Below are 27,886 nucleotides of genomic sequence, written 5' to 3' on the forward strand. Positions count from 1 at the left end.
GGCCCTTTTGCCCCCAAACAGCCAGGCAAAATCATTCATGTGGGGTATCGCTGCGCTCAGGAGATGTTGCTGAACACATATTGGGGTGTTTTATGACATATACGAGAACCTTTAAATTCATACCTGAAGTAAAATGTGTGTGAAAAAACAAATGCAAAAAAAATTACTACCATAAAGTTTGACCAAGGCTGATGGTAGAATTAGTGCTTGGAAAGGGTTAAAATACTAGCATTTGGAAAACCCGGGCTGTCTAGTTTTCAAAAATATATGACTTGATGGGGTAAATTGCGTGGGCCAGCTTCAAAGATACCCGAAATGGCACATGGGGGGAAGAATTACCAGATTTGGAAAAAATGGCTTTGAAATAGCAAAACGCTACCTGTACTTATTGCCCCATAATGTGTAGAAAAAAGCAAAAAAAAACATAAAAACATTGTGTATTTCCAAACTCAGGACAAATAGTATAATCTATTTAGCAGGTTTTTTCATTACCTTTCATAGATGAGTAAAAGATTTTTCAACTAAATGCCCCCCATTTAACACCCCCCCAAAAAAAAACTTACCGGTGCTTCTGAGTCCCCGGTGCGTAGTCCGGGCAGCGTGTAGAGCTCTACACGATTAGCGTAGACAACTTCCGCTGCAGCCGGGGGGCGGTGCGGTTAGCAGTGGGGGTTGTCTGCGTCCATTGCACAGATCTTCCCCGGCTGTCAGAGAGAATTTCCCGGTGAGGGGAACTCTGAACTACACGCTGCCCCAGCTACACACCGGGGACTCAGAAGTATATCGGTAAGTTGGGGGGGGCAGGAGGATCCAGGTCCCCTGCATCGCTGCGGGGGATCTGGATCTTAGTCTCATAGTCAGACCTATTTGAGGTCTGATTATAAGACTACTCCGATTATAAGACGAGGGGTATTTTTCAGAGCATTTGCTCTGAAAAAAACCTTGTCTTATAATCAAGCAAATACGGTATTTACCTCTTGTGTGTGTGTCCTACACATTGCCGAGGCTTCTATGGTACCCCAGGCAGGAGCCAGACCTACTTCCACATATAGGGGACATTTTCCGGGGTGCCAGCAAGTGCTAGCCACCTGATCCTGGTTCTCCAGACAGAAGACTGGACCCTGTTCTTCACCGGCCTCAAATCATGATTAACCACAAGGCAACTCAGGCTACTACCTAAAGCCGCAGCAGATACGATATGAATTATGGTGAAAAAATGGGAACCAAGTATCCTAACTTTTTTTTAGGTATCCCAACCCCCCCCCATGAACTATTAGCTTGGAAGGAGGTCTACGCCTAAACTCCTGCAAACCAAGAGAAACAGGACTTCTGAAGTGAAATCCTATTAGGGAGAAGCTCATAAAGTGCGTTTCATGAGCCGACATTCTTGTTTGTACCAAGTCCTGCAGATTTTAACTTGAATACAGAACAATACGAACTTTAAACCTTGTCAGCTTGACGCTCTGTTAATGCCTCAAGCCAGAATTTATTATGACTTCAGAGTATGAGTGTGTGTGAAAGCACTTTTTTTCTCTTTCTGGCATTTTCATTAGCAAAGAAAATGAACCTTTATGTAGTGCTGACCAATGAAAGCACCTTTCAACAGATGGATTAAAGAAGCAAACATTAAACCAATACTTACTGATAATCAGATTATATTTTTTAATAAAAAAAGAGCAATCATACTGAAGGGGCTATGTATTTTTTATAATGGGTAATCCAGAATGCGGAGCATACTTGTCTAGTGGAAAACCTATTATTATTAATAAATGCTCAAAGTGGTATACAAATAAGTGTCACTAATAAAATAATTGATAATGTAATTAGAAAAACAGTTTTGTGAAAAAACAAGTGTTAAGAAATCACAATTAACACATTTAAGTGGGACATACTGATTAAATGCAATAATATAAATTGTGTATTCATCAATCTATGGAAAATTCGTGATTGTACCGTAAAATGAACATACATTATCTGGCTTAGATCTCTTAAGGCAGAAAATATTCCAGTGTGGCTTTACTGGTTCATTACAGTAAGCTCATCCAGCTCAGCTATGCTGGTTCATCACCCACTGGGATATTAAAAACAATATCTTGAATAAAGTGTCAAAAACAAAGGTGTAACTTTGTCAGCTATATTTTTTATTTAACTTTTATTTCATTTTTAGTTATTCTATTTTAGAGAAATCTAGTATAAGGTTTAGGATCATCTCATGATCTAGATATTGTAGCGAGTAAACACCGGTATAAACCACAAATTGAATGAATGAATGAATGAATGAATGAATGGAATGAAACGATTTACATGCTACCTGCCAGATTTGCCTCGAGCCTTGCTTGGCTGGACTTGCCACACTGGGCAACCAAGAATGAGGTGTTTAACCAGTTTTATTAATATTTACATACAATTGGAGTGTCTTAAATGGCTGCTTCTTCCTTACGGTATGTATTAATTATATAACGCCATAGTAGAGGTTAATACAGTGAGAGAGTTAAAACATAACATGGGATAGACATAAGGCTATCCTGAATACAAGACAATAAAAAATCCCCCAAAAATCTAGATAAATATTCTTATGCTTAAGAACAGTGAGAGAGACTATGTTTACAATTAAAAACTGGACTTAGTCATCTATGAGTCCAGCAACATGGATAAAATAAAACACGTCAGTGACCGCTATGCTACTGAGGTTTTTATTTTTTTTTTGTCATGTGTCTTGGAAGAATGTACTATTATTTTTACTATTGGAATTAGCAATAAAGGGCTAAACTGATTTGTTTTGTATACATACATGGTATCGCTCACTGTTCTTAAGAGTAAGAATATTTCTTTAGCCTTTTCTGGGGGATTTTTTCTCGATTTGTTTGTTTGATCTAATTGAGGGCCTGAGGCGTCATAAGCAGAAGGCAGCAATTACTATTTTAGTGAGGTTGCTGCACTCCATTATATCCTGAATACAAGACAAGACTAAGCAGAATAGGGTTTGCCATTTATACCTCTAATGTGGCTAGATGTGCCAAGTGGTTCTTATCTGCCATCAAATTCTATGTTTCTATTATGTTGATAAATACATTTAAGGACAAAACACATATAGTGTGTATTTTTCTGTGTAATTATGCTGGATTTTGGACAGTTGCAGAGCTGGGTTCAGGTACGTTACATGGAAAATGTTTCCACCAAAGTTGAATTTAGATATGACAGTAAGCTGTGATCTCTTGGAAAAGCTGCATTTATTGGATTTAGGCCTTTTTTGAACTCAATAGTTGTGCATAGCAATGCATGTGTGGTACAACTAGCAAGACTTTTCTTGCTCTGACATTCTCTTTCTTTAAATGGCCATCATTACAAAGTCTAAGAGTACCTTAGAGGTCCACAACAAACGTTGGGTCCCCTGATTTTCCGTAAGAATGCACAGCATCTACCAGCAGCGGATGGAGGTGGAGGTCTGTGATGATGGGTAAGGCTGGGCTGGGGAGCCATGGGGTGATTACAAGCCTAGGCTTGCCCAAGACCTCAATATTTTTAACGACAACCTTATCTCCTCTACTCACTCCAGCTTCTATGGGTGCTAGAATGCAGCTACATACTCACGAACATGCCCATACTAAATAAAAAAAGGTTATATCAGGTACTTCTATCAAACTATGGATCTTTATTCATGATAATACAATCTATAATTAGAGAAATCTATCTGACCCAGTATCACAGTAGAGACATGTTCAAGCAAAGTGTAATGCTGCCATCTAGTGGTTGTTATAAGAACTACTTCTCTGCCTGTTTCTGGTCTGAGTAAGGTGCATTTATAGTGACTGCATTCAGTAGGACAGGGAGGTTTAAACATTATTATGTCATTATTATGCATTACTAAAAACCAATCCAGCATGCCTCTCAAGCAGGATAACGCTGCCGTGTAATGCTATTTAAGCAGCAAGATTGAGTCACATCATCAATTGAAGTATACACTCAGAGTGAATTAGCAAGATTTTTTTAAATCACCGACAGGCAGTCACAGCAATAAGGTGCGTCCCCAGGAATCATATTTAAGAGGACAGGCAGAGAACCATAGACAAAGCTAAGAACCATCAATAGTTCCCATAAAGCTGTATAAAACTTAAAAAGCTGACAGTATAAAAATAAATCTTTGCATATTTGATGGAAGTACAGATACTAGTTCAGTCTCTATTTCCACCTAGATTGTAAGTTCCTGTGGGAACAGGGCCCTTCATTCCTCTTGTATCTGTATGTCAATTGCTGTATTGTATATGTAGTTATCCAACGCTGCTGAATCTGTAGGCGCTTTATAAATAAAGTAGAATAATACACTGATATACATAGACACACAAAGGCATGATGCGCATGCATGCATATAAACACACATATGTTTAAAAGAGACAATATTCACAATTAAGTGTGACTCCTGAAAAGTTCAGCTAGGAGTCACTAAACCCCAGACTAGAAATAATAATTGTATCACATTCAAGCCCAGCAATGGTTAATTTTAGGCTGCATGTATTTAACTTTTTCTCTCTAGCTGTTTACACCTATTTAACTCTTTCTTGTTAACTTCCCTAACATACATATAGCATCTAGTTATTAAAATATCAATGTGTATTAAATAGTGCTTATAATGTATATTAATTTTCTTTGTACTTCTCTTTTCTCATTTTAACCCCTTAATAACAAAGCCCGTACATGTACGGGCTCAAAATGATTGTTTTCAGGGTTTAGGGACCGCCCATTGTCCTTAAGGGGTTAAAAACTCAGTAACGGAAAGAAACAAAAATAATTCAAAGAGAATTCTTGGAAAAGGTAGTTTATTTTTTCCCATCTTAAAATACACACAAGAAAGCACATTCTTCTGTTATACTAGCCTTTCCATGAACAAATAGTCACACAAACATACGTGGCTCTTTTAAACTGTTCTTTCAACATATGAGTTTGCAAATGTAAATAGGCAATTTAGGAATATTCAGTAAGCCATGATAAATATTTACTTTACCCCGATTCTTAAAATAAATAAAGCTCAGATATAATAAGTGCTAACAGAACTGTTTGCATTTTTTAAGGGATTGCCGTAATAAATGTGAATGAGCATGAGATGAACTGAGCTGAGAACATATAATGCTTAATAGCGTGTTATATTATCCTAGTTCCTACTGTCTCAAACTCATTTGTGGCATTACAGGGTTAAAACATCTCCATCAGTACAGCTTTTCCTGGTTTTCAGGGCTAAGAGCTGGAATAGTGCAGAAATGGAATTCTAAAAGAGGTTAACTTAAAAGTGGCCTTCAAGAAGAACATAATTAAATGAATCAAAGGTATGCTGCCGATTCTGGGGAGGCTGGATCTCGGGCCCAGGAACAAGGTTTTTTTTTTGGTACTGAACTATACGGCTGTCAAATGCGTAGCTCAGAAAATAAATCTGCGCCGCCTTTTATCCCAACTTTTTTTTTTTTTTTTTCGATAGTTCAGGTCATCATTTCATTCTTTGCTTTGTTCCTCTAGTGTATAAACTTTAAAGAACTGAGGCTCAGCCATACGGAACAGTTGCATAGGCCTAAGTGTGCTGAAAAATCCTTGAGAGTAGATATTAGTTAAAATTTTAAATATTTTATACAGAAATATAAACATTTTTAACTGTGAATGCATGTCTAACACTATTACAGGTGACATTTTAGCTTAAGACAAAGCTGCCGATACTACATACTCCAACACAGTACTGTGCATCAGAACAATACATCATATAGTAGAATGCAAACCCAAGCCAAGGGGCTTTCGCAGCTCCTCGAGCCCCCTTCCTATGCTGTATAGTCAATAAAGTAACAGCTTATATTCTAAACTTTGCAAAGCACATTGGATACGGCTGGATTGAGATCATTCGTTCTTCTTGCCATCATCGCGCTGAACGGGCACAATTTGGAGTTCTTTGGCTATTCTCTCTCCAATCTCTTTGCTGCTTGCAGCTATCACTCTGCACGACATCAAGTCAAAGTGCCCTCCTGCGAAGGCAGAAAAACAAACATTATTGCCGTTATATTATTATTATTATTCTCATTTAGTGTTGGACTAAAGCTGCAAAATGTACTAAACGATATTTATAAATGTAACACTATACCTCCCATGGGGTTTAATATAGATTTGGAGCGCAAGCACTGTAAACTAAACATGCGCTGATATCAGATTAACATATTTTGTTAACAGTAATATTACATACTGTATGTTATATAGATAGTTATAGTGAAGAAATAGTAAATGTTCCAATATTAGTCAGGAGGCGCAGGGAATTTTTGTAACATGCAGAATATTATTTTACAAAAAATATTTCACTGTTTTTAAAGCGTATGCCTCAGTTATTTTCCATTGCAGCTTACATTAGAGTTTGCTACGTGTTATTCAATAGCAAACCTTTCGCATCCAGCACAACACCTCCCGCTTCTGTAACAATGATAGAAGCTGCTGCCATGTCCCAGCAATGGATGCCCATCTCATAGTAAGCGTCGGCGCCTCCTGCCGCCACCAAACACATGTTCACAGCAGCCGTGCCCACCGCTCGGATCCTGCCGGGCAGAAAGTAAATGGCATCATGCAAAACCGGAATCAGGAAATCTATCTAGTTAAACAATTGTAAAGTTCTGTCTGGCTAAAAAAATAATAAAAAAAAATGGCACAGATGCGTCTGTTTTTTTTTCTAAAATATCCTTAAAAAGTTAGCCTATTGAGTGTAATAGTGTATATATATATATATATATATATATATATATATATATATATATATATATATATATATATATATATATATATATATACACACACATATACACATACATACATACACACACACACTTTATATGAACATTAAGTTAATATATTATTCTGTTACCTTAAAATGTCAAATATTAGATTACTACAGCCCTGGATTAAATAAAGCAGGAATTATCCAAAACAAAGGGTTCTACATAAAACCAATATGGATTTTATTAAAAAAGAAACTTACCCATGGATAGGGATACACAATAGTCTTTCCATGTTGGACATTACAATCTTAATAATTTCTGGATTTCGGTTTGACCCCAGTTCTGTTATTATCATGGACTTTGTTATATCTGAAAAGAAATAAAAAAAAAATATATATTTCAGAAGAAAAAAAAAAACATTACAAAATATGCACCTGCTACTTTTTACATTTTGACTCAGCGTTTTATTCCTCTTAATTGCAGATTTTCAGTGTTTTATAATAGTTTGGTTTGAGTGAATATTAACACTGCGTGTAGAAACTTGTGGCAGCGTACCTTTTTTGCCCTACAAAAAGGTTAATGTATTATTATTATGTAGTTTGCAATATTTTGTTTAGATCTATTAGTATACTAAATGTGTGGCAAAATCGATGAGTATGTTATCAGCAGGGGCTCTTATATGTATAAGTATGTAAGGATCACCTTTCAACTGTAGCACTACCCACTCCCTACTACTACTACTACTATTTACATTACATTTACTCATATAGCACCAGTAGATTCCATAGCGCTGTCAGTACAATAATTATAATCACAAACAATAACACACTGGTACAAAAGTAGAAGAGGACCCTGCTCTTGTAAGCTTACAATCTAGTCAGTGGTTGACGGGGAACTGAAACCATAGGAGAGGACTGCTTGGATGGGGATGAGTTAATAGGGTCCGGGTGATCTGTAGGGATGTTGGTCGTTCAAACGGCTTGATTAGGATGATGGCTGAGAGTGTTATGAGGATCGTTTGTACGCTTTTGGTGGGCTTTCGAAGAGCTTTTGAAATTTGCGTACGAGAAAGTTTGATGGAATGGGGAGGGGAATGGGTAAAGTACGGGGGAAATCCTGGATACGGGAGTGAGAAGAGGTAACAACAATAGAAGGGAGACGCTGGTCATGAGAGGAGCAATACAGTGGATAGGGGTGTATATGGATAGAAGGGTAGAGGTACAGGGGTGCAGAGTTGTTAAGGGCTCTGTAGGTCAGGAGTTTGAATATGGTTCTGGAGGGTATGGGGAGCCAGTGGAGCGGTTGGCACAGTGGAGCAGCAGATGAGGAATTGAAAGAGAAATATTAATCTGGCTGCAGTGTTGAGGATGGATTGGAAGGTGAAAGAGGGGAGAAGACGAGAGCAGTTAGTAGGGAGTTGCAATAATCCAGATGGGATATCACAACGGAGCGGATTCATATTTTGGTTGCTTCTTCTGTGTGGAATGGTCGAATTTAGAAGACGTTTTTCAGGCGAAGGCCCAGGATGTGAGGGATGAAGGAGAGAGCAGAGTCATGTGTGACACCACATGGCAGCGAACATGGTCTGTCAGTTGGATGGTGGAATTGTCAACAGTGGTAAGCTTCTACCACCAAGTCCTTTTCCTAATGCATTTATAACCAATGCACTGTGCTCAAAATGTTTCTAGACTACGTATTCAACTTACTATATATCATATATACCTTCTATTATAGTGTAACCTGTAAAACGTTAGCCATATTGATTTTTAGGAATCAATAAATATTTCCATCAGTTTTCTCTCTACCCCTTTCATTCTTGCACATTGTTTGAAAGCTACTTGTACAATGTAGTGTTACGTGCCAACGCCAGAGAGATCTGTGCTAGTGGATATCTCGCACACCCTTAAGATTACCCCAATCTCCTTTGTGAATGCCAGCAGGTTTGATGAATTAAGGAGTCCCCCTGGTTCACCGGCTCCGCTCTTCTTCTATATGCACACACTTTATTGTGTATGTATTACATCTAGCGCTCATGAAAATACACTAAGACTGTTAACAAGTATAAAGCAACACCTACCTTTCTGTCCTGAGACTTGTAATTTCTGCCCATTACAGAACGATCCCTTTCCTCTCCTGCCAGTGTACATTTTATCCTCCACACAGCTGTACACAATCCCAAATTCAACCTGTATACGAGTAAATACAAAATATAGATAATATAAATATTTCTATATAGATTCAGTATCTTCCTCGTAAAATGAAAATGGATCCCACCTGTAAATATTTATATACACCATGGCTTCTACCAGCGGTGCTCAACATGTAGGTACTTTTTTTTCTTTTTATCACGGGTGAAATATGTTTAACTCATGGATTAGTAAGTGTGTACGTATATATATTATATGTATATACACACACACACACACACACAATATATATATATATATATATATATATATATATATATATATATATATATATGACTTGTGCAAATACACATTTTTTTTTGCTTTTGTTCCATTTGTTTACAGACAGCCTATTCCGTTTAACATGCGTCTGTTCTTAAAGAGGATATTATGGAGCTTGGAAAAAAAAAAATGAAGATATCGCCTACAAAGTTAATAAGAGGAATGGAATACCTTAGTTATGAAGGAACAAGGAAGGATTGATTTGTTTACATTAGGAGAGATATGAGAGCATTATACAAACGAATACAGGGAATATACCAGCCGCTCTCTGATTATGTGTTTATTAATGGCATTGCGCAAAGAACAAGAGGTCATTCATTCACACTTGAAGAAAGGAATTTTCACTTAAATGCACTTTTTTTCTACAGTAAGAGCAATAGACATGTGAAATTTACTATCCTTGGCTGTTGTGCTATCAAAGTCAATGCATGCCTTTATATATCAGCTAGATTACTTTCTAGCAAATAATACACAGGGGTATAATTCAGATAATAAATCAGATTGCCACTTTGGAATATCTCCTCCTTTATGATGCACAATTGGAAATAGCTTTAATTTGGGTTTATTTGCCTTCTTTTGGATCAACAACGACTTTTATAAATTATATATATATATACATACATATATACACACACATACATATATACACACACATACATATATATTACCTACAAAAAATGGATAGGTAATTTTTTTGTGATTTTTTTATTTATGTATGTTTTAAATGTAAAAATATTACTTTATAACATATGTACTGAAATCCTTAAAAATGTCTACTAGTAGTCGGGACAAGCCCTTGAAATGTTAAATCTGATTCACCAATTTAAATATTTTTTTAAGAATATCATAGCGGTTCACAGCAGGTCCTCCCATCTGTTTCGGAGCTGAAGAATGTAGCATTTCAATCCAGAACGTCTATTTTTATAATGTGTTATTTGTTCCGCCTATTAATAACCCGCACATGCATTTAAATTGTATATTTTTACACTTGACTTCAGTGCTGTACTTAGACATAACCTTTAATTATGGTTCGCAATGAGCTGAGAAACTTGTAATTTTACAGTATGTGCCTTTATGTACAATTTAGGTTTAACGTTATATGTCTATACAGTTTATGGGTTGAATGGGGGGATTTCTTCTTTAGTTCACAGAAAGTTATTATTGACAATAAATTTAAAGCTATTTCCTTCTACATTTCAGATTTAAACATATACGATAAAACATTAAGTATTCAACAAACCGAGTAAATATTCTAAGAGCTGCAGAAAGATACAGATAATTCATTTTTAATATGTAATATGAGTGTTTGGATGGGTTCACAATTGTTTAATGGAAACTTTTTGCCCAGCTCCTCTTCTACGTGGCTACCTCGGGAAAGAATGAGGGCACTATGTGTGGCCCTGCTGGGCTCAGTTTATCTAGCCGCACATTGCCAAAATCTTCTGTTCCAGTCGCTTTATAACCTCTGAATCCGTTTGTTTACAGTGAATATAATACAAGTCTTCATATCGTATTTAATATAATCCACTCCCTGGTTTGCTTGTCGACTTACCTGTTTATTGACAGCAAAACCAATGGATATAGCCACAAATGGAAACCTAAATAAATATAAAAAAATATTTATCTGTACATAATGTCTGCAATAAAATTACACACACAGGACGGTAGGGGTTAAATAAAAAAAATCTAGTGCAGATTACTGCAGTTAGTTAGTTTAGTAAATTAGTATAAGTAATAACCATACCAGCCAATGTCATGTAACGATCCTCTTAATATTTTGCACTAGAATTACTTTTTATAAGTAACTCTCGTGCGTATACAGAGAACTTATTGATTCTAAGTGTGGAGACCAAGGAGGTGTCCCTGATGATTACTCCAAAAGTAGCACTTTGCCCCGAAATTTCTCTTTACAAACAATATATTCCTGACATCTCCATCCCCTCTGTTAATAGAACACCACTCACTAAACATATGATTAACGCACCCATGACTGGCCCTTGAGTTTAGGGGTGTATAAGACAAAGTAAGACACCTTGCCATTAAACATGAAATATAATACATATACTAAGGGTATAATATGGGGTATTTCTCCCCGTTTAAAGGGACATGTCAGCAATCACATACTCATTAGCACACATGATGCATCTGAAAGCGGCTCCTCGCAGCAGAATTCTAACAGCCCTTACTGTAAATATACCGGTATATACACACACATACATGTAACATGTTATTTATTTCATGTCACTCTGTTTTGCTGTTTCTGTTCTCATGCACTTTCTTAGTTCTCGCATTTCTCTAACTGGTAATTTTTATATTGCTGTAGTCTGATGCCATCTGTAAGAAAGGGAAAACAGGAATCTTGATACTTAACCAACTAGAATGAGTTCAGGTATCAAAATCCATGATGTCCTTTTCTATAATGTCAGTAGAATGAATATAAAGATGACTACTTGAGGCTTTTAGTACCAAACAGTTGAATAACACAAATAGTAATAAAAGTGATAAAACATTGACTTTTGTCAATTAATCCAGATTAATGAAGATCATTTACCTGTGAACAAAGTTAGTAGTTCCATCGATGGGATCTATGATCCAAGTAGGGCTATCAGTGAGAGTACTCCCCTTACCAGCTGCCACTGATTCTTCACCTATAAAGCTGAAAATGAAGGATACAATGAATTATCTAGAATGTACAATGAATGATGGGCCTTTTATTCTATATAAAGACACAGAATCTGACAGCAGGTAAGAACTATGCCCTGTTGTGAATACCTTAAGTCTTATTTGGCCTTGGTCCTGTATTATTTTGAGGATAACCTTATGCTTGTCCCATGTTTAACATGTTTAACACCCAACTGTATTAACCTCCACCCTGGGTCAACTAGGCTAGGTCTAGGGGCTGGTCTAGGTCTGGGGACTGCAGGCCCCGTTGAGGGCCCTTCCTCACATGTATGGATCCTGCCCTGGATCTAAGTCTGTGTCTGAGGACGTCATTGCGTGGTTCTATTGTGCCCAGAGCTTCCATGAGTGGGGTACAACCACTCATCGTGTACGGGGGCCAGGGCAAGCAGAGGGCCCAGGAATTAGCCCTCCAAAATGTATTTAATCATTTTTTGGCACTGGGCCTCTTGGGCCCATTCTGAGGCATTAGGCCTGCGGGGTCTATTTTATGGCACTAGGTCCTTGCTGCCCCATCACACTGACCAACACTCACCCACTGCATACTTCACCATATTTAGATGTTATGGGCCCTTTTGGCCCCTGTAAGGGCCGGAACAGGTGTGGAACAGTGGGCGGAGCTACGGAGTGGCCCTGCCTTTAGCTTTGTACTGGGGCCCATGATTTCTGATTGTGGCCCTGATTATGTCGGCCTTGCACACGCATGGTAATAATTAGTCAACAGATAACTTTCCAGCCAGCTATAAAGGAGCTCACTGTGCCTGGAATCTTGAAATGCTAAATTATTGGTAGACATGGCATGTACAGCTTTCTGCGCATGGTCTGCTTCCGCCCTCACCAGTGGGATGGGTATTTCTCTTTGATTAACGAGATCAGCATTTCTTCCACTTTCTGATCGGTGGCGGTCACCAGATCCGCGGGGGAACTTTTCAGCATCACAGAGACTTCTTCCTTCAGCGCCGCGCACACCATCTACCAATGAGAACGGCAGGTTAAACGGATAGCCAATGGCTAAGCAGCTTCTTAAAACATGAAACAAAGGCAACTCGGCCTATGCTTGTGGAAGGCTTATTAGTGAAGTCCATGGGGGAAAAAAACTGTATACAGTTATATCTGTCGCCATTTATCTAATTTTCTCCAATAAACTCCCTGTATCTGCAGACCTGGAGGCCGCCATTGTTGTCAGTCATGTGATCTTTTGGGCGACATCCCCTGTGCAATCACCACACTGACACGATTCTTTCTGGCAATCCTAATGAAGTCCATTCCACCATACACTTCTATTACTCACACTGTCTATCTCACTGTATAGAACCCAGATGAATGACTGATATGCAGCTGCCTGATAACATTATGGGGGGGGGGAAACCCTATTTTTTTTTTTTTATATATTGGTAATTACAAAAATGTTGCCAGCATTTGCCATTAACTCTTAAACTGCCAGATGAGTGTGTAACATAAAGCTCTACAGTTGAATCCACAATTGTTAAATAAAATGTATTTATGGAACTGCGTTGCGATTATATTAAAAAAAAAAACCATTAAAAAAATAAAGCATTAAAAAGGTACAGAATGTTCACTTTCTAAAATGAACATAAATATTATTCAATTGGCTGAATTATGTTGAGTAATACTGCAGACTTAGGTATTTCTTATCTACAGAGAATGCGCTATTGTTTTTTTTTTTTATCACTTTTCATATTGTTTACCAACAAGCGAGTAGATAATTCAGTAATATAAAGTATATATGTATACACACACACACACCGGTATACATACATATATGCATGTATAAAGCAGTCTCAAAGGATGGTCAGCACTCCAGGTCTTCAAGTTAACAACTTCTCTTTATTTAAACAAAGTCAAGTCAACGTTTCAGTCATTGCTGACTTTCATATATAAACACACATATACACATAGAGCACACAAAATAACACACCAGTTATGGTGAAGTAGAAATGCATTATTTCTGTTAATTAACTTTTCTGAAGAGGTTTTGCCCATTTACAAAAGTTTAATATTTCAGTGCAGGGCGTGTATGAGGAAACGGGGAGGAAAAATGATAATCAAAATACAAACAATATTACTTTAACCCATTCCAGCCTTCGAGTTACACGCAACCTTATAAAAATAAAAAAAAAGCAAATATCAAGTTGTATCTGCTCTATACATTATATATATATATATATATATATATATATATATGGGCTTTTATACATACAGCGCCTGCTCTATACATTATATATATATATATATATATATAGGATTTTATACGTACAGCGCCTGCTCTATACATTATATATATATATGCTTTTATACATACAGCGCCTGCTCTATACATTATATATATATGGGCTTTTATACATACAGCGCCTGCCTTCCTTGCTATTTGCACGGCAAAGTCCATACATTCCTCCCAGGGGTCTGCCATTTCCACCTAGGAAATAAAAAGGAAATTATAGGATAAAAACATATTTGCAGCAGAAACATACAATGTCCATATACTCCTTTCCACACACACATCCTGTCATTCCTATGTGATTGTGAGACGCACAGAACATGCTCCATTCCATACCTGCTGCCCGCCGAGTACACTAACACACCCGTGTCTTTTATTACAGGCTCCTCACACATCACACTACTGACCTTTGTGTCTCGGGGCTGGGCTGTGGAAATTTACAACCGACATTCCCCTTGAACCCCTAGTGTACAGCCCACGGGAATGGAGTACAGCGCCGCCGTGAACCATAATAATGAATGGGTAATATCCAGCCCCGGCACAACATTATTATATATTATATACCGGTATATCTTATGATATTATATATGATATTCTCAACAGCCTCGGACTGGCGGATTCGGGGAGGAATAATTTCCCCATACAGAACAGTCACAGGAGTAGACGGATCATTCATCTGCAGTGTATCAATTAACATAACTCACCGAATGAATTGAGCGGCCGGTAAAGATGCCGCCGATCCCGCGCCGTCGGACAGTCCTTCCTGGTACAGCGCGCAGACTCGGTGCACCCTGTACAGTGCAGCTCACAGCGCAGGCTCCGTGCACGGTGTACAGCGCCGCTTACAGGATGGGATCCCTGCCCACTGTACGGCGCTGCTCGGAGGGTCAGGCTCCGGTACAGCGTGCCGTTTGGCAGCACGGCCTGGGCATTGGCTGCTTCGTGCCCGGTGTGTGGGGGATGGGCTCGCTGCTTTGCATATAGGGGTGCAGAAGCCTCATTAACTCTTTCACGTCTTTTAACAGTCCTTACATCAGCTTGCACATTCTCTGTTTATTTTAGAAGGGGTTAAGAGCCGGGTACACTGCCCCCCCAGCCCAGCATGACATTAAGGATATTGTGAAGGCATGTGGATGAATGGGTTAATAAACGCTTGAGGGCCACTCCAGCCATCATATGCGGTTTAACGTGTGCGATCTTTACGTTCTGTCTATAGGTGAATCCGTGCGCAGCGACACATCGCAGGCTGGGATAAACCCCAGCGAGATCTTCTATTATTGTTCATCATTGACTTGGCTCTTGTTTGGTATCATTTTATACATTAATTATTGATGCCTGATTATTTGTGATTTTTAGTTTCGCGTGGTCTCTTACTTATTTTAGTTGTAATATTTGCGGATTCTGTTTTCTGGGACAGTATTATCAGTATATTATATTATCAGTATATTTAGGAGCGGTATACCGTGTGGATTTTGGAGCATTACTGGATTGCTCATCCTATGTTTTTTTTCTGTATGTATCCTAGGGTGGCGGCGGCCCCTGCTACACAACAGGGGGGCCAGATCGCCTTCACGGATGATCAATAGGGCTGTTACAAGAAGATCTTTGGCCTCCTCAACCTGCCCATTTATACCACGGAGGCCGCGGCGGCTCTTCATAGACTGCATGACATCATATCGTTAAGGATGGAGAAAGACGGCAGCTGCAAGGCTGCAGCTTCTTTCTTGGGTAAGTGCGGAGTTTTGGTTTCTGAAGAAAGAATATACTCAGGGAGTACCTTAATATGCATTCCTCTTTAGTGAACCGGTACAAAGCTCCGACATGGATGAAACAAGCTGCATTATTTTATTTAGTTTGGTAACATTACAAATCAGAACTCCTGTAACCAAAGACCCGAAATCTCCACAAAGTCTTGGCCAACACCCAGAGGACGCGAGCCGCCACATCGACTGCCGCCGGTCTTCCCAGGGCAACCTCCCTTCCGTACGGGCCGGAGACCATTACCCCGATAAAAGCCACGACAAATAGAAAGAGAAATGTGGAAAAAAACTGTATTATTAATACACTTTTTTTTTTACATTTGCACTATAAATCTTGTTAACCCCTTCTTCCACCCAAAAACCGAGAGCTTCTTTGTGTTGTTACCATAAATATAAATACCAGTAGCTATGATTCCCCTTTTCCGTTTTTACTGCATCCCTACAAATTATACATCATTTTTTAGGGACAGATAGGGATTAGATGTATAAAAATGATGATTGTCACTAAAGTAGTCTGAAAATACCTTAAATGTAAGAATTACTATATCTTTCTGGCAATTATAAGGGAAATGTTAGACGGCATATATTGCTGTTTAAAGTTAGTTTTTTTCATTATTTTCAGGTAGCATACATATTTGCAACGGTAATCACAAACAAACAAAGCAATAAATAACCTGAAGCTGTTAGGCTCTTGTTACACCAGTCTTTGCCAAAGTTAGCCATTATTTTTTTGTTTGTTTTTTTCAAACACACTTTGGGTTGGTTTATAATTTTTTACACAGTTTAAAAAATCCCCAAAATGTATTTAGATGCCCCTCCAGATTACAGAAATCCTCTGAGACTCGAAGAGCAGTGGCGGGCCAGGACTGGCCATCTGGCACCAGGCAAACACCCAACATCAGAGCAGGACTTGCGATCACAAGGCAGCCCGGTACTTTACGTCCTGGAGACCCTTTTGACATCTGGTGGACCCCGTGTTGAGATATCCAAAGGGCCCAAGGACTTTTGGTCATCAGAAGTTAGCATGACAACATCTTCTAATTGTGATTCGGGGGGGGGGGGTTGGTTTTAGGGGGGGCATAATGTTGTGCAAAAATACTGTAGGAATATTAGGTTGTTCACCAACCCTGCCTCTACGCAACAGCATAACTATTTATAATTGATGATTGAAGCGTGGTGCAATTGTAAATAACATTTCTTTCTGCTGTCTCTGATACATTAACGCCCCTGATGCTATATACAGCCTTGTTATTGCGCTTTTTTCTTCTAGGCAGAGGTAAGCGTAGTGTTTTCCGCCCGCTATAATTGTATGCTTTAGGCCACTAATGGTAGCAGCTGGCTGCTGTCCTGGAAACGCCATCTTATCTGGAGCACCATAGTCTGAATGTCTGCTTTCATGATTGCAAAATGCCCAATTCGGCTCCGCAAATATTATTTCTGGAAATATAAACCCTGTTTTATTATCTAACCGAAATAGAAAAAAATACTAGCAGTCATTTTTTAACCCGTGTAAAAAACTGTACATTTAAGCCAGGGCTGGCCTGGCGATCACGAGGTGGGCCTAGCTCATCTCCCAATATCTATCTTTTTGTGGATCTTAATGGATTAGGATTGTTGTATGAAACCTGTATCTTAAGATGATTTGGGAAGGGTCCTCCTTACAGGTTAACTGTAATTCCTTCTTTCAAAATTCCATAATGTATGTGTTTCATTAGAATGCCACAAGGTGTCTCTCTATGGCTGGTGAGCCTAGATGATAATAATTGCATCTTGAAAAATAGTTGGGTTATTGGGAAACCCTTTCAAACTCCTATGAAAACCATGTTCCTTACTTACATTTTTAGATACTTGTATATTATTAGACATATGTGGCCTAGTGTGAATTTTCTATAATGTTTTTCTATGCTGCATTAAGCAACTAAACGTAGACCACAAAAATAGAGAAAACTAAATTTAATAAAGCAAAAATTGTTTCTGAGATAACTGAAAGCTATGATGTCCGTTCATGTTCTCCTCAGGTTGAAAAATTGAGGCATCGACAAAATATTCTATTTAAAATCCAATTACGGTAATTGTTTTGTTAACAACAAATTATTCCTTGACTAGCATAGAACAGGAGGACCTTTTGTTTTTTTCAAGTCTAAAGACTCCAGTATCATGTCTATACTGTATTTCCACAGACGGGAACTGGTGCTGCTAATGGAATGTTCTATGGCAGTTCTTGACACTAATAACATTTTTGCCTGTGGGTGGATATGGGTGTGAGATAAGGGAGTTACCTTATGTTCCTGATAATCTATGAAAAAAACAACTTTTCTTTTGAGAGACGTATTTTCCTCAAAAGAGGAATAATGACTCATTCTATGTTGCGTGACAAGCAAGTATACACCTGAGTCTTCTACTGCTGGATTGATGCAACTTAATAAAGCAGCTCATTGAGGGAGGAAAGGTTGGGCACCCAGCAAACACACAACCACTTGTCTTGTTGTTTGATTGAAAAGGCCACTGTGCATAAGTTTGATTGCCGTGTGACTTCGGAAACTCCTCGCTTTATGTGATTCTGGTGGCTCAACAGTCAAATGGGCCTGGCCTATACTTTACATGCATTTCCCCAATCTCACTGACCGTGAGGATGTGTAACAGAGGGAAGAGGATTACCCCTTCTCCATTATTATTTTACCATGCTTATATGCCTAAGGTGGGGAGTGTGTGTACCCCTTCCAAAATGGTTGATAACGTTTTTTTTTTCTCCAGAAAGTGATATACAAAAAACAGCACTTTCAACTCACTCTGCATTCTGAAAACCCAACTATGGCAAGCATACAGCAATTTAATCTGTTTGGTGACTTTCAAGAACAGTTTTCAATGACAGTAACAGCACACAATGCCAGTCAGCAGCTGCAAAGGCCAATACGATATAAGATATGTATAAAACGGAGTATTGATTCACGGGAGGCGGATATCAATACTAAGACCTCACCTTGACTATGCAGTGCAGTTCTGGGCACCGGCCCTTAAAAAAGACATTATGGAACTAGAAAAAGTTCAAAGGAGGGATACAAAATTAATAAGGGTAGTAGAAGATCTTTGTTTTGAAGAGAGACTAAAATGTCGCATTAATGCACGCTAAAAAAACTGTGGAACATTGTATAAATAAATGTAGGGCCAGTATAAAGAGCTCTCTAGTGACCTGTTCATTAACAAAAATGTACAAAGAACAAAAGGCCATCCTCTGAGACTGGAAGAGCAAAGATTTTATAGGTAGTAAAGGAAGGGATTCTTTACAGTAAGAGGAGGTGCTATCAAATAAAATAGATGTTTGGATAATTTTTTTTAGAAAAGAACATACAGGGCTATAAATAATAAAATAAACATATTTTTGAGCTTCTTTGAAAAATAGCTTAATTGGAGAGTTTTGTCTTATTTCAGATCAAATTCAGGAAGGATAGGTAGAAAGGTTGAACTTGATGGACTTAGATCTTTTTCAACTTCAATTACTTTGTTACTGCATTTGCAACAATACATTATCCATGGCCATCCAAGCACTCCTAGGTGAAACTCAGTTTCGTCTCTTTCTAACGCATAGTGATGTCAATAAGTATGTTAAAGGGGGATACCTGTCATAACTTGTGTGTGCTGAGTGAATGATAAAAACGGTTGAATCAGGATCTATTTTTAAATCTATTGAGGCATACATTCTAAGATGGTACATATACTGTTTAGTAAAATACACAGGGCTGGCAGTACGTTGCTGAAGCCCCTTATGAACCGTACCTTCCTAAAAACAGGACAATCACAGAAAATGAGGAGGGCATTGGTGAAAAGGAAGCCATGATATTCGTCTTAGTTACCAATCTTCACAAACTGTTTTTTTTAGACATTTTGAAGTCACAAATACTACGCACCTCTTTACTGAATGTTTAAGTTTATTAAATAATATTTTATAAGAAATAACACAAGTAATCAACAGGGGAATGTTTTAAACAATTATGTAATGTGGAAAAGACACATAATTCATACAAAGCAAGTCAACTATGGCAGGTCCTAGATCTATCTATCTATCTATCTATCTATCTATCTATCTATCTATCTATCTATCTATCTATCTATCTATCTATCTATCTTAAAAATAAATATATCAGACCAAGAATTAAGAGAGTTATTGTGTCTTTGCATGTACTTATGGTTATATTTACCATATTTAGTATGTTTCCAGTTTTATACAAGTAGCACAACATATGACACCAGGTGGATCCATCAAGAGAAAACAACCCAAAACAAAGTAAAGGAGAACAGCTAAGCAACAAAATGGCACCGGTCACATTGCACAACCATGTCTGAAAGGAGTGAAAACCAATCAAACTCAAAATATATAACTCTGGAGAGAATGCACCAGGCTCCTATAACACACAATAAACCTGTGTTCAATGTTAATGGGTTAGTCTGATTTTCAAAAACATGCATTATTCTGAAATATTATTTTTGAAAATATAAAATAATTATTATTTCAAATCATTAAGGCAAACAATGTGCTTGAATTTGATTTCAATTTAAATACATTTGCAGATTTGCAAACATGTTTAATGGTATATATCAAGTCAATGAATGACACCTTCGTGGAATTCACTACCCACAACCAAATTTATGAATTTAGGATGGTTTTGGTAGGTGTTTTAGAATCTATGAACAATCCCAAAATAATAAAAAAAATATTATATATATATAATATATGGAAATTATACGGAAATCCTTGGTAAACATATCTTTTATTAAGTGAAAATATGTGTAAATATGTATAAATAAATATTAAAAGGAATGTTTGTACCTTAAATATATACTGTATGTTTCTGAATAATTTATACCCTGTGCCAAAAAGTAATGTTATTTTTACAAGTGCCTGGTACCCATAATCCCTGGACTATGTGGGAAGCATAGTATATTTAAGAAATATATTTTTTTGAAATAGTTTTTCCTTTTTTTATTCCTTCTGTAGATATAAGGCAAAATGTGCCCTTTTCATAGTTTTCATGCCTGACAACTTACAATTTGTCGTTAACGCCATTGGTGGGTTTTCAGCATTACATTTTAGGTAGACTACAAAATACCATCCGCTATTCCATATCAGAAATGAAACATATATCAAATGGAAAATAAAAATATCCTCGATTGCCCTGAAATGACAGACCACTTTGTGCTTAGTCTGTTTCACAAAATGTAAAAGCCATAACTCTTTATTCAGAGATATTGGGCTATCACAGATACAATGGTGTCTATCTCTTTACTATCCCTTTATAAGACTGTCCTCCCAGAGTTCCTTGTGTAAGCAGCAGCACATCAAATCATAAATAATCTAAATAGGATCATCTGTAGGTGAGCAGGGGTTTCATCTATGGCAGGGTGGTCTGAAGTACCTGGCCAGATAACCATATCCAAGGTACCTGGTAAGTAGTACTAGAGTTGTTGGGGGAATGGCAATGTCCCTAGAAGGTATCATATTAAAATAGTCCCAATAATCATACCTTTTTGGTACAGTAGGTGTTACCCGGCACTACAACCATTAAGCATTCCTGGACACCCATCTGTCTGTTGTGCCCTTAAGGTAGTCATGCTACATCATATTGAAACATGACAACCATCACGTTTCAGCTCCAGAATTACATATAGTTAATGTCATAAAGCTTGCTTTCCACTAAATACTAAATCAACATGTAAACATGAGCATCAGGCAGCTTTTTAAAACAATACAATGCAAAATATGAAAGAGTGGTAGACAGTTAGTAAAAAATATTGTCAGTATTATCAGTTGGACAATCGGCCATGCAATGTATTGGTGAGAGACTTTTTCAATTAGTGAATCAATGTCATGGGTGCAGTGTATACTATTCCAGTGGTTCCCAGTCCAGCCCTCAGGGCAGACTAAGAGTGTGGGATTTAATAACTGCCACATTTTACCCCACTGGGCCATTGGCATGAGGACTGGGTTGGGAACCACTGCATTACTCACCCTTTTTACAATGCAAGGCAAAAGTACACTGAAAGGTCCATAGGCAGCTAGAATGGAAGTAACATTCTTCACTGGCTTTACTACTTATATCAATGTTTTTTATTAAAGTCTTATGTGATGACTCAAGGTAACTGGAAACTAAGCAGCAGATTCCAGTTTGTTGTATTCTCCTCCTGGTCTCACATTGAGCTGGACAGATTCATCTTCGTTTTGTGATCTCCTGAAACTAGCCTGCAGTTTTAGCTTAACCTCCGGGTCTGGGCAGAACAGGTACTCATAGACAAAGCTGGCAAGGATGCCACCCATCATTGGACCAATCCAGTATATCTAAATAGAAAGAAAAGTGTTATTACCAAGAGTCAGGCAGATTGATTTCAAAGAAAGAAAATATTTAGTAATCGTGATAATAGAGATATGATTGGTTGGCTGGGGTTTACCAAGAGTAATGTATTATATTTATTCAATGTAATTTAGACACAATTATAAACTATAAATACAATTGTTGATTTGCTGCTGTTTCTAAACACATTGCTGATACTGTCAGGGGTTAAAAGAATATACATTTTCTATTTGTAAGCACGTACCCAGTGGTTGTCCCATTTGTTAAACACAACACTTGTTCCCAAGGATCTTGCTGGATTCATGCTTGCACCTGTGTACTGAATCTAAAACAAGACAGAGATAGAAGTCACATAAAGTTTAAGAGGGACATAGGTAATGATCATTGGTAGTGTTACATTGTTGTGTAATTTATCGCACAAGCATTATCACACATACTGGTGTCCTTGTATGCATAACTGTGCCTTTTTCTGCTGACAGGGAAGGGCCAGTAACCCTGAAACCAGAGTTGGTAGCCCAGACACATGGCCTCATCATAAAGTGACCCAAAATAGTTTTGCTCGATAGCATGCTCCATGGACATTTTCTAGTCCTGTTTAATGCACGTTCCACAAAGAGAATAGCATTGAGCCTAATAAAAAGAATAGGTCACCCAGCATTTTCATTTGCAAGAGCTCACCCTGATTTACCTATTCATTATGCAGGGTTAACTAATCCCGTCCTTGCAAGAGTCATGCCTGCTAATCGCACTGTTCATGGAATTTTCTGATCTATCTCATTATTTATTGTTAAATGAGTTAGCTTGTTTTTTAAACAAAGGAAGGAATTTTTGGGCAAAATGTTATATTTGGTTTTAACACGCTAGCAGCCAAAAAGTGACTCCTGGGTGCACCATCCCATTAGTTGCGAGGGTGATAAGACTTTGCATTCAAATTGCTGTTTATAATTAAATAAAATTAAGTAATAATCTGGATCATACCAAAATATACAGTATACAGTAGCAGTTTATAGGAATGTGTCACATAGAAATGATTTTGCTTGGCTTACACTAATAATTGTGACAGGGTGATATAATCAAAGGTTATAAGCCAAAAACAGTGGTTTTCTTAGAAATCAATCTAAAATTACTCTAAAATCAATCTAAAATTAGTCAATTACTCCCCTATAAGCCCTAACACATATCTATTAAATTAATAAACTTAAGTGCAGCCCCAAGTTATTCCTATATCAACAAGTCCAAGAGTTCACATTGTGACCTTAATATTTATATGCAAAAGATATTTCCCACAATCATATCTCAGTCATAAAACGCTATATTTTTCATCATACCTACAGATAAGTATGTATTGATTGGGGCAGAGAACATAAGAATTCTAAACTAGGAGAAGAATCATAGAATGTCCTACAACATATTTTAAAGTAAGTGTACTTAGTTTTTCACTCATGGTTTCTCCATTTTGGCTTTATTTCTGTTGAATAAATAATGACACAGTGTAATATGTCATGTGTTGTCGTTCATCAGAGGTTGTATTTACTTATTTTTAGACCTGCTAAGGAACAGATGATCGGCTACCTCAAGGAATTTGATTTGGTCTCAGATGTGGCGCAGAAGCTATTAGTTTTTCTTGCACAACTTGGGGCTTTGTGAAGAGGTCACTTTGTCCATTACACAACACTGAAACTCACCTCCTGCTCTTGAGTAAACATTAAGTATTTTAAGGCATTCCTTCAGAAGTTAGTAATATATGATGAAATGTTGGGTGCAGTCCTTTAACATTCATGTACAATTCTATAAGATAAACATCTCAGACAATAGCATTCATTATATTGTGGTAATCAGCTCAACTTACAGCAAAAAGGTGTCCAATAGTAACTGACAATCCAATGATAAGAGGAATGGGGACCATAATTTCTGTTCTCTTCTTGTCACATGAAGCAAAAATTGTGAAGACCAACTGGAAAGTGATGAGTGCTTCCACCAGAAGGGCTTGGCCATGTGATATGGTGTCATGTTCCTAGATAGAAAAAGGTAATAAAAACTATTATGGACTATTAATGTATTAATATAGATACCAATATTATGATGGCTTATTGGGCTATTCTCATAAATATTTTTAAAATACTAAAGCATAGAGAAGTAATTGCATGTAAGATGAGAACATGTTCTACATAAGCTAAGAAGATGGATCAACATGGCCTTTAAATCATAGAGCTCATTCTAGTTAATGAGTTTACTGCATGGGGTGTGGGTTAGCTTTCCATCCTCTAACTTCAAATCATGTCCTCTAGTCCTCCTAACCCATTACAGCAGTTGCGAAATAATAACCAAGAGTTGGCACTCCTTCAAAGATAAGACGGTCAAACAAAACATCATTAAAATCATACAATAATTCCTTTATTGTAGTTCGTAGTCCCGTAGTAAAAATTATATTTTTTCAGATTTTAAGCAAAAAAATATGTAATGGACATACCAGCCGACAGAAAAGAGAACCTGCTTAACGCCTTTCGCACCCAAAGGTGCTTTATCATGATCTACGTCACAGTTTAAGTTTATCACAATTTCAGACCGCTTCATAAAACCACTGATAGACCCCCTCACATTTATTAAGGAAAGTCTTGTAATTAAATGGGGAATGTTACGAGCACAGTTACAGGACAGAAAAATGGTGGGTTGAATTATTACATTGAACAGGGACTAAATCCAAGGTGCACATATAAAGCTTTCCTGGGGAACAACGCCGGATGGTCCTTATCTGCCATAATGACCTATGCTTCTATGATGTCATACTCATACATTGTTTTAGGGATTTTCCTGGTATCGTTATGCTGTTGAAAATAGTACCTTTATAATCAATAATGTTCATTTAGTCATTTTTCCAGTGAGTATTTGTTGAATTAAGTGCGTCATTTAACCACTACAGCACCATACAGCTCAGATAAAATAATCTATTGATTGATCCCTTGACATTTTTATAGGTGGATAATGCACAGGGCAGTTTGAAACATGCACATTTTATTACATCCCTGCTATCAACTTATTCCTGATAAAGCAAGAAACCCAGTACTGTACTTAACCGGCATTAAAAATATGAAATCAGCCTTAAACGTAAGGGACAGGGGGCAATGTTTCCGCAGGCCAGTCCAAATTCTTCAAACAGGGCCCCCCCAAGTCGTCTTGGTTGGCTGAAGCCAAGTGGACTCACATAATGTTGCATTAGGAGCACAGGCTTCAGGTATGTGTGTGAGAGAGTGTTAGTAAGAGTGTGTGTGTGTGTACAGTGCATACATGGGGAAGAGAGGCCAAGGCCCAGGGGGCCCCTTCGCTTTGGTCCAAATAGTTTGAGCCCTCGAATTAATACTGACCCTTAAAAAGTTTATTACAAAATGTTTATACAATAACTTAATTAATTTTGGCAACCACAGGGTCCCAATATCAGCACAAACAGGGATCCCATGAAGGAGCCAGTTGTAGACTATGTGACTTTTAGAATCTGCCCATTTACCCATTTATGTAAAGCCCTAAGACTCAGAGGCAAACCTTGAAAGTTCCCAGACATGTTAATCCCGGTCTATGCGTCCAGAGAGGTCATTGACTATGAGCGCTTCACCTATCAGACTAAATCAGACTAAAAACATCTTTAGCTCAAGCCTCTCATATAACCTTGTGGAAACCAAGTAACCTTTCAGATTGGGATTTTTAATATTAAAGTCATTGAGAGCTTGAAAGTAGGATAAACTCATTAAAATAAGGATACAGCATGAGATAAAGAATGAGACAGAGGGGGCAGGGCCATTTTATGGAAAGAAATAAACTAGACTTCACATTATTTGGTATGCCTTCCTTTAACCTTCAAAAGAGAAGTCACCTTACGCTAATGATAGCAGGTTATTTAGCAGATGCCTAACCTTGTGGAAATGTTTGTAGAAACATTTTAAAAGACACATTTAAGATCCTACTTCAATCAGAAAAAAGGAACTTAACTTAGTCTACTCTGCTTAAACCAGAACTTTAAAGCAGAGCCACCTAGGCTACTGTTTGACTACAATTCTCATTATGCTCGGTCATACCACAATGCCCCGGACCTAAACGGCTACAGTTGCCCCATCCAGACCAAGACAGACATTGTGCCAAACCTACCTTGGTAACGCCAACTGGCCACCGGTCCTGTGGTGTAATGAGGGCAATAACACCAGCCCCAGCTATTGCCCCCAAACATTGAATTATTATGTAGAAGAATCCTTTGGCCACTGTTATCTTCCTAGTACAAATCATTGCCATAGCCACTGCTGGGTTTAAATAGACCTCGCATATATGCCCAAAGCAGTGGATCAAAATAGCTATGCTCAATCCAAAGCAAAAGGCAATGTGTGTATCACTAGGTCCAGGTGAGTTTAATCCAGCTGTAGATCCTAAACTTACAACCAGGAAAAGGAAAACTGCTAAAAACTCTCCAGCCATGGAGGTCCAGAACTGTCTTGTCCATATTCCTTTGAAGGCCGTCATGGTGTGGCACAGATACTGTGAATATTCTAACAGGTAGTGTTGGCGTCTGATGGGACTCTAAAGATCACACTCAAGGAAAAAAATTCTATTTGAGGTCGGGGGCTTGAGTGTTTGCGCAAGAATAGTAGAGGAACAGGCTGAGCAAGTGGTGACGTGTAGTGAAACAGCCCCTTGTCTGGATAGATGAAACTTCTTGAAAGAAATAGTTGTTTTTTTTGTCCACTCCCTTAAGGTATGCAATGTGATCTCCTGAAGAAGTAACTTGTAAAAAAAATAGGCATAGGATAGAGCAACACATGAATCACAGGTATTTATCACAGTCTTTCAATGCGAAACACGCCTGCATTATCTTTACAAGTCTATATGGCCAGAGCATTAACCAACTCAATGTTCAGCCTAGATAACCATTATATACAAATATTGATTATCTTGCATGCAGAAGTTAACAAAGCTCACAAAAATGAGTTGTAGTGAAATGACAAATATCTCCTGATTGCATGAACTATGCTTCATGTGAGGGTCAACACAGCACTTTCTACTCAGTCAAGTTAGACCTTCCAAATGTGTAAAGGAACAGTTGTGTCTCTATTTAATATATATATTGTTTTTCTTTAATCTATGAAGTCACATGGGGGAGAGCCACTTGGCTCCACCTGTGTCAGGGTGATAACACACAAGGGTATACAACAGGCTAGAATGCCACTGGTATGGACAATTGCCATCAGGGTTTAATCCTGTTGCTGGATAAGAATACCGGATATTACCGGGTGCCAATGTGGATGCCCAATACCCTTGGTGCTTCTGCCTGCCAGGAAGAGATAAGGTAAATAAGGTATATAATGGAGAGTACAGATTATTATAATCAATAGACGTGCGTTTATTAAAAACGAATCCTTACGTGTATATCATGGCAACAGCAATTTTTATGTTCTCAGGCTCTTCAAGATCAATCCACCCGAGTAGGTTCATTCTCCCATAATGTCAAGTTTCTGACCGCTGTTGGTTACCCTTGTTGACCAGACAGCCTTTGTAAGTACGGGGTAAGAAGAAAGCATTCCTGAGATAGATGCTTAAATACAAATCTAAATCAAACAAAGTAGTAGAGGTTAATACAATGTGGGATAGGCACAAGGTTATCCAGAACGACAAGATCAAGAAC

At 37.9% G+C, this 27,886-nt stretch overlaps 3 protein-coding genes across 4 annotated transcripts in view; all 3 read right to left on the minus strand.

Annotated features, from left to right (window-relative positions):
• ZFAND1 (zinc finger AN1-type containing 1) overlaps window positions 1-27,886 on the minus strand; it is a 99,424-nt gene that overhangs the window by 60,588 nt on the left and 10,950 nt on the right. The gene's annotated exons all lie outside the window — the stretch shown is intronic.
• IMPA1 (inositol monophosphatase 1) lies at window positions 4,798-14,997 on the minus strand. 2 transcript variants are annotated; one of them, XM_053467983.1, is made up of 9 exons: window positions 14,825-14,997; window positions 14,250-14,318; window positions 12,720-12,853; window positions 11,754-11,858; window positions 10,755-10,800; window positions 8,812-8,920; window positions 6,995-7,103; window positions 6,406-6,557; window positions 4,798-5,999 (listed from the first exon to the last, which is right to left on the minus strand). In XM_053467983.1, exons 2-9 carry the CDS (start codon window positions 14,310-14,312, stop codon window positions 5,875-5,877), a joined length of 843 nt encoding a protein of 280 aa, XP_053323958.1. In that variant the 5' UTR covers window positions 14,313-14,318; window positions 14,825-14,997; the 3' UTR covers window positions 4,798-5,874. The 2 variants fall into 2 exon arrangements, with proteins under 2 accessions (XP_053323958.1, XP_053323960.1); XM_053467985.1 differs by lacking the exon at window positions 14,825-14,997 and adding an exon at window positions 14,457-14,538.
• LOC128497811 (aquaporin-4-like) lies at window positions 21,922-26,899 on the minus strand. Its single transcript, XM_053467988.1, has 4 exons — window positions 26,362-26,899; window positions 24,074-24,238; window positions 22,469-22,549; window positions 21,922-22,211 (listed from the first exon to the last, which is right to left on the minus strand). The coding sequence occupies exons 1-4, from the start codon at window positions 26,725-26,727 to the stop codon at window positions 22,023-22,025; spliced, it is 801 nt and encodes a 266-aa protein (XP_053323963.1). The 5' UTR covers window positions 26,728-26,899; the 3' UTR covers window positions 21,922-22,022.

The sequence above is a fragment of the Spea bombifrons genome, chromosome 5 (assembly GCF_027358695.1).
Source record: "Spea bombifrons isolate aSpeBom1 chromosome 5, aSpeBom1.2.pri, whole genome shotgun sequence".
Lineage (NCBI taxonomy): Eukaryota > Metazoa > Chordata > Amphibia > Anura > Pelobatidae > Spea > Spea bombifrons.

Coding starts and splice junctions, on each gene's coding strand:
- IMPA1 (XM_053467983.1), bottom strand. CDS start 14,312: ATGGCAGACCCCTGGGAGGAATGTATGGACTTTGCCGTGCAAATAGCA. Junction 10,801..11,753: donor ACTACTAACTTTGTTCACAG/GTAAATGATCTT, acceptor ATATTTATTTAG/GTTTCCATTTGTGGCTATAT. Junction 6,558..6,994: donor TTGTGTATCCCTATCCATGG/GTAAGTTTCTTT, acceptor TCTGCCCGGCAG/GATCCGAGCGGTGGGCACGG.
- LOC128497811 (XM_053467988.1), bottom strand. CDS start 26,727: ATGACGGCCTTCAAAGGAATATGGACAAGACAGTTCTGGACCTCCATG. Junction 22,550..24,073: donor CTATTGGACACCTTTTTGCT/GTAAGTTGAGCT, acceptor GTCTTGTTTTAG/ATTCAGTACACAGGTGCAAG. Junction 22,212..22,468: donor ACAAATGGGACAACCACTGG/GTACGTGCTTAC, acceptor CTTTCTATTTAG/ATATACTGGATTGGTCCAAT.